At 31.1% G+C, this 12,721-nt stretch overlaps 1 protein-coding gene across 1 annotated transcript in view; it reads right to left on the bottom strand.

The window, feature by feature from the left end:
* Positions 1 to 9,533: 9,533 nt before the first annotated feature.
* The window catches only part of LOC149182549 (protein VERNALIZATION 1-like), a 93,082-nt gene continuing 89,894 nt past the window's right edge, over positions 9,534 to 12,721 (bottom strand). Inside the window, exons 6-8 of the mRNA XM_089418602.1 lie at positions 10,145 to 10,186; positions 9,982 to 10,055; positions 9,534 to 9,884 (exon numbers count right to left, since the gene is read on the bottom strand). Coding sequence (XP_089274728.1) covers positions 9,797 to 9,884; positions 9,982 to 10,055; positions 10,145 to 10,186 — 204 coding nt within the window. The 3' untranslated portion in view covers positions 9,534 to 9,796. The remainder of the gene's footprint in view (positions 9,885 to 9,981; positions 10,056 to 10,144; positions 10,187 to 12,721) is intronic.

Here is a 12,721-nt window from a genome sequence, read left to right as displayed (position 1 = left end):
TAATAGTAAGTTACTTTTTAGTAGTAAGTAATAAGTGGTTCAAAGTACTTATTATGTTGACTAGGTTGTAAAGATATTTTTGGCTATTAATTTTATTATTTTTTGAATAGAAAAGATTTTTTTTTAATTAATTAAGTGAAATTTACAAACTTATTTACAAAATATATAAATATTTTAAATCAATATATTTAATTTATATTATTTTTACTATTATTATAATTATTTTTAATAATAATGAATTATATAGATATTAATAGAATATGCAGTATTTTAAAATTTCATTTATCAAATATTTAAATAAATAATCATTTTGAAATAAATCAAAATTTTTAAGATGCAATTTTTTTTATAATTTAATTCTATATTTATATATTAATTACTAAGTTATATTTAAAATAAATTGATTTTAATATTTAATAAATTTATAATAATTTATTTCTTAAATATTATTATCTATCACTCTTCAATTTATTTATTTTTTCACATAATTATAATTATAGAAAATATGAATTCACCAATATTTTTTTATACAAAAGGTTACATCATCAAAAATATAATAATTGAAATTTTAGAATTAAAGAGTTAATAATTAGAGTAGTATGAATTATGGGAAAATAAAATTGTTTAAGAAAATATTAAGTTTAATGGATGGTATCATGATCTAAGGAAGATATTATGTAAAATTAATCTTATAAAAATATTTATATGAAATATATATGAATGAATAAGTCTAAGGTATTCATGATTTATGAGATGTTAACCGAAAGGAATTTTATAAGAAATAATTATATTAATTTCAACGAAGACAAATTTTCCCACTTTATTTAAATAAAAATGAGAGTATTTAATAAAATATTATTTGATTATGAATATAATTTTTTATTATCATTTCAATCAAAATGGGTGAAGGGGGAGGCAAGAGCAGAAGGGGTAATATTTTGCCTTGATGGAGAAATAGAGAAGAAGCAATCTCACTCTCACTGTTTGGTAAGGGTTGAAAATAGCCATAGTAAGAGGAATCGTCAACTAGTGGTATTGTGGTATTGGAAGACATGATGATAAACATCCAAAAAATTTATAGAGCCAAAAATTCTATAAAAAAAAATCAGTCCCCAATGGACATTCAAATTAGGAGACAAATTGGAAAATTTGACATCATCACCTTTTATCATATCAAAAAGAGGAAATAACTATATCATTGATGAGCACGCCAATATAGGAGCTCATCTTGATCAAGGAATACTCTGCCAGGATAAAGGTCACTCAACTCATTAATATATTCCATGATGTTGCAATTATGTAGAATCGAGGATGTAATAAATCAATGGACACCTTGGAGAAACCAATTCCCCAGGCCCGTCACATTATTAATTAGCATTGAAATCATCCTGATCATTATTTCCTTGAAATGTTGGCTCTCAATCAAGGAAAAACAAGTTGAGTTATATTCCATATAGATATTGGAGAGGCAATGTGTCACTCGCAAGGATAGATGGAATCACGCTTCATGCAACTTCATGTTGGGCCATAAAATCCCTATGGATAATACCTTAATCTCGCCTATGTAGAGTAAATGTAGTAAAATAAAGTGATGGGAAATGGATTTGATGTAGTCTACAGCTGATACGAACAGGAAATTAAAGCTGAGAAGCATTCAATGCGAAAATATGTCTGCAAGAAAGGAAACTAGTGGCATTCCCCATTATAAACGGAAATTGACAAAGTTGGATGTGTTAAGTATTAAGGTTTACCTTCGTCGATTAGAATCATGGCCTCCTCTATCCATGAAGAAAATAGATATATAAGGAGGGCTTTGAATCAAAATTCTCTAGAGTAAGGTGTTGCCAAGATGGAAAGGGTTGGTGAGGAGGTTGTGCTGGAAGCTCATTCTCATTTTTCTCTATCATTTGGCAAAAGGAGGATCTACAGGAGGCCATGAAGAGGCTTCAACTGACGGTGGAGAATTTAGCCATCAAGGTGGACACTTTGGGTCTAATTTAATGGGATTGAGGTCCTTTTTTAAATGGCAACAGTTGTTGTCCCCAAGGAGGTGTTTGGTTTGCAAGATCTCGTGTCCCTTGGTGTGCATGACAACGTTAAACCAAGCGAGCCTATGGAGTAGATTGTTGCAGAAATTTCACTCTAAGAGAAGGAATAAAGTTTAATCGCAATGGCCAATAGTGAACCTCTAGGAATGTAGAGTTCAGATTTTATGTCTCTTTTTGTTAAATGTTTTGTAAATTTGTAGTTTTTGTCGGGGTTATTTGGAGAATTTTACAGGAAGCATGTTGTTAGAAGTATAGAAAGGAAGGGACAAGATAGGAAAAGAATACTCTTTGTATATATATATATATATGGATTACTACAGATGGTGATCACTCCTTTAATTTACTTTACGAGCTTGTTTACTAGCTTGATCAATATAAACTATCCACTCCTTGAAAAAAATGGGTGAACATAGACCTTCTAAGAAATTGAGGATGGTTGTCTGCGCAAATGTAATAAGGGATTTTTCATTTTTGGTGTTGAAATATAACAACAAGGCCTTTAAGTGGGGGAATCATCCATAGCAATTACGAGATACTCTAAAAATTCCACATAACAACCTACAATTGAATTTGAGGAAGTGGTGTTAGCCCTTACAGGATTTGTTCTTTAGTATATGTATTTAATGAATGAAAATGTAGAATATATGTATTTCATGAATGAAAATGTAGAATCAGATAGTCCATGTCGGACAACAATGGTTCAAGTTACAATGAATCACATCACCTATGAGATATTCCTTATGTTTTTTTCTGTACCAGATGCATGTCAAATGAAACATGGGAATTGTTTGCAGCGTTGGTGGAAGATTGGAAGATTTGTCACACGTCATATTGTTTGTAGCATCATATTTTGTTCCAAGTAGAAGATGGCGATTAGACAAATGCCTTCAAATTTACTTTTTCTAGCTAGTGAAGATCGCTTAACTAGTTTGGGGTTGAACATGAAATGTTTCTTTAGTCATGGTGCATCTGAGTTTGTCTTTTATCATGTTAGAGAACATATCATAACATGTCTTTCTGTTGAGAAGAACAAAGATTTCTCTAGTTTAGAAATGTCCACTTCAAGGATTCCTTCTAAAGTAATTATCTCAACCTCAATGTCATCATAAAAAGATTAAAAAATTTAAACATAGTAATTATAATCTTTTTGCAAGAATCCCCAAATCCATTAGCCACCTCCAACAACTAGAAGAAATAAATCCTTCTTTGAACCAGTTAGTAGGCAGTGTACATGCAACTCTTGTGAAATGTGTGAAGTTAATACAAATAGATCTATCACATAACAAGCTCATGGCACATACCTCATGTCGGGAAACAATGCTTCAAGTTACAGTGAATGACATTTCGTGTGCCCACTTTGAGGATCCATTCTAAATAAATCATATCAATCTCAATGTCATCATAAAAGGAATAAAATATTTAAATGAAATAATTAGAATCTATGTGGAAGAATCGCCAAATCCATTGGACACCTCCAATAACGAGAAAGAATAAATCATGCTTTGAACCAGTTATTGGGTAGTATACATGTAACTCTAGGAAGATGTGTGAAATTACTACAACTAGACCTATCATATAACATGCTGACATAGCACAAACCCCATGAAATTGGGGGTCTCCATTCATAGGCCCTGGTAAACCTGTTTTAAATTTAAATTAATTTACCACCTCAAACAACTAAAAAAAGCAAATCTTGCTCTGAACCAGTTATTGGGTAGTATATATGTAACTCTTAGAAAATGTGTGAAGTTACTACAACTAGACCTATCATATAACATGCTCACATGGCACATACCTCATGTAATTGGGGGCATCCATTCATTGGCCTTGGTAAACTTGTTGTAAAGTTAAATTAATTTATTACTTGTCGATAGAGGTAGTAATTCATGTTGCAAAGGAAACAATGACAAACTATACAACATTTAAATCGCATAACATATCACCTCTCTCTTCATCTATGCTCTTCTTCCAGATGCTACTAACTTACCACATTTCCTTTGCAACATCCAGTGCAATTGTTAGTTAGTCAACCTTATATATGAGGAAAACACATAAGTTTACAACTGAAGCGCGACCCATGACACATAGGTGGAAATTGTTTTATAAAAGTGAGTGCATTATCATGAAATTCAAATTGTTCATGTACATGGCTTAAGTTTTCACCTCAAAATTAAATATTTGACTTAATGAAGCACCACCCATGACACACGGGTGGAAATGTTTTATAAAAGTGAGTGTATTATTATGAATTCAAATTTTTCATGTACACTGCTTAATTGTTTTCCTCAAAATTAAATATTTTGGTGATACTCAAAATACTTACGCACTTCATGAGATAAAAACAGTATTCATGTCGTGTGTAAAAATCATGCGTGGTACTTCTCCATAACAAAATAATTCTGGCACCCTTACATATATCTATATTTTATAGGGCCCTTGCTTAGCACTATAAATTTGGCACCTCATATCAGCATATTTCCTTATATTTCATGCTCCATATCTATATAAATAATTTATGGAATCACCTAAGTAATGATATCATGATACTCTAATATATTAAAGAAACCATGATATAACTAATAAAATATATTATTATTCCTCGAAGTTAAGCTATTATGTAATCTGATAATAGAAACCATGATAAATAGAGTAATTAGACATATAATTAAAGCTACTAAATTCATGGAGTCACTTGAGTAATGAAATCATGATATTTTTTCTAATGATATTTTAAAAAGTTAAGTTATTATGTAATCTAATAATAGAAATCATAATAAATAGAGTATTTAGACATATAATCAAAGCTAGTAATTCATGGAAGCACTTGAGTAATGAAATCGTGATATTTTTTCTAATGATATTTAAAAAACTATAATACTAATAATAATATATATTATTAGTTTTTAAAGTTTGTATTATAACAATAAAAGTCATAGTAAATAGAGTATTTAAATTATATTATATTATGATGCGACATCATTTATTTCAATGTCATTGATTTTTTTGCCCCAAAAAATTATCAATGGGATTTTGAGATATATCTCTAGTTCATCGAACATCAAATGGCAAGAGATTTATAAAACATTTCCCAGTAGGTCTTATAGAGTGGTAGAAACTTCATTTTAAACATGTGAATTTAGGTTCTTGTTAAAATATTTATTTTTATTATAAAAAATTTGCCACATCATTCTCTTATTTTCTAGTCTTTTAGTAGCAAATTAATTTATAATTATATTAATAACACTTTTTAGAAATTGCACTATTTTGAAAAAAAAAATTAATTAAAAATTTGTCATACTTTAAATTGTCGTATATTATCATATACCAAAATACATAAGGATAAAATTAAGTACATTTTACATGAACTCGTGGTATTTAGTAGACTTCTATGGTAACCCCATGGATTCTTATTAGAAACTTTATTTAATGCATAATACCATGATTTTATTTCTCATAATATGGCTAAGTTCTTTACACTCATTATTTATAAGTTGAATATTCCATTTATAGAACATATGATGCAGTTTAGGGCCATATGCATGCTAATAACCTGCAGATAAACATCTTTAGGGTGTAAATGCTTAGTTTCCATTTCAAAATCTTTAGCATCTACAGGGCCTCATTAACTTTATAACGGTTATGTTGTGATTTTTGACCATGTTTATGGTCATAAACCATACAATCCTCATTAGGCTCTAAGAAATCGATTTTATTTGTCACTTGATGTATATGTCCCTAAGAAACAACCTAAGATAATGGTACCTATATGATACTTTTAGGCTAAAGATTCTGTTTATATTCACGTTTGCATATTTAAATCATATGCATGTTCAATGATATATAAAGGAATCTTTTAGGATCTATTAGAGTTTCTCCTCATATAATATTGAGGGCCTTCAAAACCATCTCAAAACCATCTCAAGTACATACAACCTTACATTGTTTCCTATTGATTTTTGAATATTTTCTAGACTGACCATTACTTCCAATAATTTATTCATGAATTTAACTTGTGTCACCTTCATTTTAATAATTACTTCCAATAATTTCTATTTTACAAAGTTACGCTTTTTTGTTATCTTAATTCGTTAGTTCCATCTTAGTTAGCTCAATCATACCAATCATTTAACACGATATTTGAAACTAGACTCGAGAACTGCACTAGCTAATTCAAACAACAACATATATAAATTCATGTAGGTTGGTATGTATTGGTGTGCATGCATCGATCGATGTGCTTGTTGTGGTATGGGTGACCCCAAAGCTCTTAAGGTTAACAATGCATTGGAGGTTTCATTTTCACAGTGATACTCTGGGTGCAATGGGTATCGAGTTTCCATTAGTGTGACAAGTAATTGGTTTGCGTGGATGCGTTTTGAGTGTGACTCACTGTGGCACGATGGGGGCCGTTGGTGGGATAGAAATTGAGGTCAATGCGTTGGGTGAGGTGCTCCTTTCAAGCACATATCCTTCTCTCTTGGTTGGTTAGTCGATCAGTAGGTTCGTCGAAGGCTGGGCAACCATATATTTCCAAATTGTCTTCTTCAAAGAAACCATGATCACTCACTTACTTCTCCGCACGCGGTCTTGCTTCTGGGTGGGAAATTGAAACCAATGATCAGATCGAGCGGGTGCATTCTTTAGTGGTGATAGCGGTCAACAATATCTCATGCAAATTCCTCTTCCTTCCATGCTTTGACCTTATAGATGATCGAGTGACCAAAGCCATGAGATCGAGCTCTCTCTTTCTTCCCAAATTTCAATTGAGAATTGCAAACAATTAACTTGACGACGAACTTGCTGCTTGTTGGTTGGTCGATTAATTGAGGGCTTGCTTGGTGATTGGCTAGACCGCATGCGTGTGGATAGACCTGATAACCTGAGGATGACATCACACATGTTGTTCCCAACAAGGAACTTGTCATACGAAAGCCACAGTTCACCTGTATATATGCATACTTTCTTGAAGTAACCACATAACATTTAATACCGGGGAACTAATGTTAGTAGTAGTTTGTATTTTGGAAATATGAATGAAATATATAACCTATTATTTATGCTTATATCATTTTTGCTGCCTTGTGAACATGCTAAATAATATGGAGAATAACACTATTGACTCTCAAAAATTAATCCATAAATTACAATAATATGATGCCTAAAATATTAAATTACTTATCACAAAGACTAAGGCTAACACTACCATTTTGATTACTATACTCCAGCCTTGCCTTTTTAATATAGAATTTATTATCATACCATCGATTTGAAGGTGCAATCAAATGTAAATATTACCTAGTACAAAGCGTGTTCACACCATTTGAACAACCACATTATCAATGCAAGATCCTTTTGAGGGTTTAAATACCCCAAACGTGGACATTGTTGCAAATGAACTATTCTTGTTGTTCGTTTATTTCCATTTCCCTTGTAAGTGTTGGTCAATGACATAGTTTGAGGATAGAGTGGATTGTTTGTGGAAGAAGTGTATTCTTTTTAGAATTACTCTATTGGGCATGCCATCGAAATTGTAACTTGGAAATATGTTAAGTTTTGATAGCAATTTTATAGTGGGTATTTCTTCTTATGAAATTTATTGGATTAGGGTTTGAGAAAGGAGAAATAGTTTAATCTTTGTTAATGAAAAGTTATTATTATAGTTTTTAGGCTTTTGTGATTTTAGAGTTGAGAATTTATTTCCAATTCGTCATATGTGATTTTTGGATTATCAATGCTTTGAATCTAATTATGAGATTCATCATAAAGTTAATCAGTAAAAAAACATTTTAATAATATTAGTAATTATAAATGGTTATTTATAAAATAGAAGAAAATTAATAAGTTTAATATTATCTTTTATTAAATCAGAAATATACCCCTAATATTTATAATAAAAAAAATCTAAAATTTATTACTATTTTTTTAATATAAACAAATTTATTGATTTAATTAAATTATATAAATTTGATAAAGCTATCCAAATTTCAAGATAATATTTCAAAACTACTAAAATCAGATTAAAATTCTTATATATATTTTTTTAAATAACAAAGTATGAATTTTAAAGATTCAATTAAATTATAAATATTTATATATTCATTTTTTTTCTAAATAAATATTATTAAAAAATTAAATCTCAAAATATTTACCAAATTCTATATATTCAATTTAAAAGGATAAAAAATGAAAAAACATTACCAACATAAATGCTACCTATGGTTATAAACATCATAAATGCTACCTGTGGTTATGACAAGGGTGATCATATTTCATGGGTTGAGACTTTTTACAAAGGTATAGTGGTGGTTGCGGAAACTTACAAATACATAATGTGCTCCAGACTCTCTTTAAACAACAAAACATGGTTCCGGAATATATGGAGAATGAAGGTCCCTACTAAGATCATTCTATACACTTGATTGGTGTGGAAAGAAAAAACCTTGACTTGGGAACATGTGCAAAAGAAGGGTATACATGGACCAAGATGGTGCATACTATGTCATAACTCATTTGAGACAAATTTATATCTACTGCTGGAATGCCCAATCACATCACAAGTATGGTGTTGGACTTCTCTTTTTATTAATTTCCCCAATAGAACTTACCTCTAAATTGAACAATGCTTGTGTTGGTGGAGCGGGAGAGGGAGAATACACCAGCATATCCCTCTCTTCATTGACAATTATGGAGACCTAGGAACGAAAACATATTCGATGGTATCCCCATTAACACTCACAGGATTTGGTCCAACATTGTGACGTGGATGGGCACACAAGATAAAAGTTTGCATCAGGATAAAGACCTAGGTTATCGATATATACATCCATGCATTTAGTTCCCTGCATGTTATTTTGATGACGCAGCACCGACATGTATATCTGGATGTGGAGCATGGCTTCAGATATGTCACATAAAACAATACAAAATAGACTGGCATGGTGGCACTAGCTCAAACATGAGGGAAGATATCTTGGCATTATGGGTTCTCCCTTGGTTTGCAAAGGAACTTTCTATGGACACTAGCCACATATATGGGGATTCCAAATCTTTCATAGATGGAGTGTTGGGGAATACTGCTTTTTCTCCACCAAACCTTGAAGGTTGGCTTAACCACAAGCACAATCTTAGGCAGTCCTTTGTGCACATCACTCTCCAACAAATATTAAGGGAGTCTAACACTATGGCTTATTATCTGTCGAAAAGGGGTCTTTCTGTGGCTGCCAGCTCACTGCACCAATTCCTGGTGGACAACAATCTTGTAGAAGATTACACAATCTTGCAGAACATGGATCCATTTTGCTTCCATAGTATTTATTATCCTATCTATGTCTATTTAGTTTGTAATATTTGAATATACTTAACTCCATACTGAGATAGATACATATTTATGAAAGTAGGTCTATGTTTGTGGTACTCTTTTGAACTTTCATGCTTAAATGTTTTTGTGCCTTATAACTATTAGATATGGAGATTTCTTATCTCACATTTGATTAACTACATGTAAAATATATATTTTGAATATGTACTGATACTATATAAAAACCCGTGTTTTTTCCTTCTGGAAAACAATGATATTTCCAGTTAAAAAAACCAAAACCATGTTAAAACAAAGTTGAAGACATTAAAATCCATAACTAGAAAAAAGCAAAAAACATGTATGATCCTCTCACATAGAACCAGTTTTCCATTCGTCGTGGATTTTCAAACTCTTGGAATAGGTGGAGAAACAGTAATAAGTAGTCATTTGATTAGACATTAGAGATTTCAGTTTCTCCTATTTGGGAATTATCGCCATCTCCTGTCATCTCAGAGGGCCCGTTGGGCAAGGTATTAAGTCTGCCAATACAGTTGTCATATTAGAACCCAAAGACGGTAAAGATACAAGAATAATTATGATTTTTAAAAGGAACAGTAAAAGTTTAAGTGCACACACCCAAGATGTAAGTTAGTTTGGTGTACCGCTGCAGTTTCCTGCACTGAAGTGGAGGATTCACCTCGAGTACCAATCTGCCATACAAGCACCAGGTTATATGTAGGTCCTTGAACCGAGAAGTATAACTATCTTAATAGAATTTGGAATTTCAAGAAACTGGTACCTTGGTTTGGAGTTTCTTATTCTCGTCTTCCAAAGCGCGTACCTGTTACAATAATGGCGAAGACAAACATTCAGTTCCCATAAATTTTCATTACATGGTTTAGTACTCACAAGAACAAGCAAATTTAAGGGAGCAATCTTGACATCTTGATTCAGTGGTTTATAACATAGTTACAGAGAATTCGAATTCGATTCCATAAGCTACAGGGAGAAGAATTTAGTAGTAACATCATTTTTTTAACCATCAGAGAATGTTGTATTATTGTGTTCTACAATGAAAATAGCTATACATGTTACTTTATTTTCAGTAATGAAAATCTTTCGACATTAGCTATACATGTTACTTTATTCTCAATATTTATTAGCAGTTTTACTACCTTAAAAGACACAAAGACTTTGGAGGTATAGATTTTCCAAAAGACCTATAAATATAAACAAAATTTACACAAAATTTATACTACATAGCATCTAATTATTAAGGAATAGTTCCAAGGGAAGGATTCCCATTTTACATTACGACTCTTGCCTCAAATTTATATTTTTATTGGTGAGATCATTTGCAGCAGAATTGTTCATTCTCAACACATAAAAGAAGTTAATAGTAGAGAAGACTAATTCCAAATTCTTGATTCAATCAATAATGCTTCCCAACGAGCAATCATTCGGCAAAGATGCATGAACAGGGTGATGGATAACCAACTGCGAATTTCCCAACACTAACAAATCTTAGATGTTTTCTTCTTTGGCCAAAAAGAGCATTTGCAATGATCCATATGCCTCGGTTACATTATTTATGCAATTGCATAATCTTCACCTATACACAATTTCAATTTTTGGGTGGAGAATGATCCATATGCCTTTGTTACATTATTTATGCAATTGCATAAGCCTCACCTATACACAATTTCAATTATTAGGTGGAAAATAACCAAGTCTTACAACCCCAAATTCAAAAGTAACAATATTGTAAAAGCAAGATATATTATTTTTTTCAAAATTAAAAAAAAAAAGACTTCTTATTTTCGAACTCCTTACCTCCCTAGTTGGACTAAAATTTTCTTCTATTCATCTTGCAATTTAAAATATTTTTTAATCTTAATTAGATAAAAATGTTCTCATATTTAATACTAACAAAAATGCATACAGAGAATTACTATCAGTATTTAATGTAACAAAGATGCACACAATTGTATCATTTTCCTTTGAGCTAAGCAACCACAATCTCAGAAAAATAAATTTGATTTAATAGTTAGAAATTAAAAATATCTCTCATTATCATTGGAAAGAAAAAAAAATTCAAATAATTTAAACTTAATCTAATCAACTTATTTTAATAAAATCATATCAATTTATTTTTCCAAAAATATCTACATTTAATTTTTATTTTTTTTTCTTCTTATGATTGAAATGTTCAACTACAAAAATAAAAATTAAGTAACCATCAACATAATAAAATAAGCTAAGCTACAAATGAGCTAAGCTAAGTAACATCAAAAATGAGCAGGATAAAGCAATAACCCACAAAAATTGTTTTTTAATAACCATGACTAGGATAAAGCAATAACCATTTTGGTCTTATTGAATAGACACTCAACCAGTTTATTAATATTTTCTGACGCTGGTTAAAACCTAAATCTCTCCTGCCATTTTCCGTCAATTCTGTTGGTCTCGTCAAAGGAAGGCTGCACATTCTGCTAAATACCCAAATACATTCATACACCTGAAATAATGCCTACGGGGAAAAATCCTGGAATTGGACGGTTGACCTCTTTAACTTCGGATTTTGAAATATTCTCTATGTCTAGTCAAAGGAAGACTGCACATTCTAGTAAATACCCAAGTAGATTCATACACCTGAACTTCTGTTTATTGCGGAAGTACCCTGGAATTTTTTGTTTGTTGTGCTATACAAAAGATTTTTCTCCTGCAGCGTACTATTATTGAGGGTCTTTCAGACCACGAACTAAAAGCTACCACCCTTGACCTATGCAACACATTGTATTTCTCAAAAAATCAAACTTTGCAGTATTGCTTTCTTCTCACTGCATCTTAAACTTATTCTTCTGCCTTCTCATTGCATACTGTATTCCACTAACATATTTTCCTTTTGTGTAGCGTAAAGCACTAGAATAATACCTTGATGTCATACATTACACTGCAAAAACTCTTTTCTTATAATAGAAAAAAAGTTCTCAAAGCTTCTCAAGATTCCCAAATCACGTATGTCTTCATTCTTCGCAGTATCTCACTCAAGATTATTTTCACGTGAAGTGTATCACATCTTCATAAAAATTTCATTGCCATATATCTAGCTCCAATATATGGTACTGCAAGATAATATTTTCATAAGTACCAAGATAATATTTTCATGCAATATGAGAAAACTTTCCAAATTTCTCAAAAATCAACCAATTTTTGAAGTCTTGTAATCGCTATCACAAGCACCATATAGCATGGAATAATTTTATCATGTCAAATGTCAAATGTATTGGATTGCAACATTACTTTTATATATGTTATATGTGTTATATTGCACAAATATTTTACATGAAAAAACTTAAAAGAAAAAAAAAATTAT

This window comes from Pinus tabuliformis, chromosome 3_2, assembly GCF_031772625.1.
Source record: "Pinus tabuliformis cultivar Carrire ecotype Pingquan chromosome 3_2, CPIR1, whole genome shotgun sequence".
Lineage (NCBI taxonomy): Eukaryota > Viridiplantae > Streptophyta > Pinopsida > Pinales > Pinaceae > Pinus > Pinus tabuliformis.
Note: the sequence above shows the minus strand (reverse complement) of the source record. Positions and strands in the feature narration are given on the sequence as shown.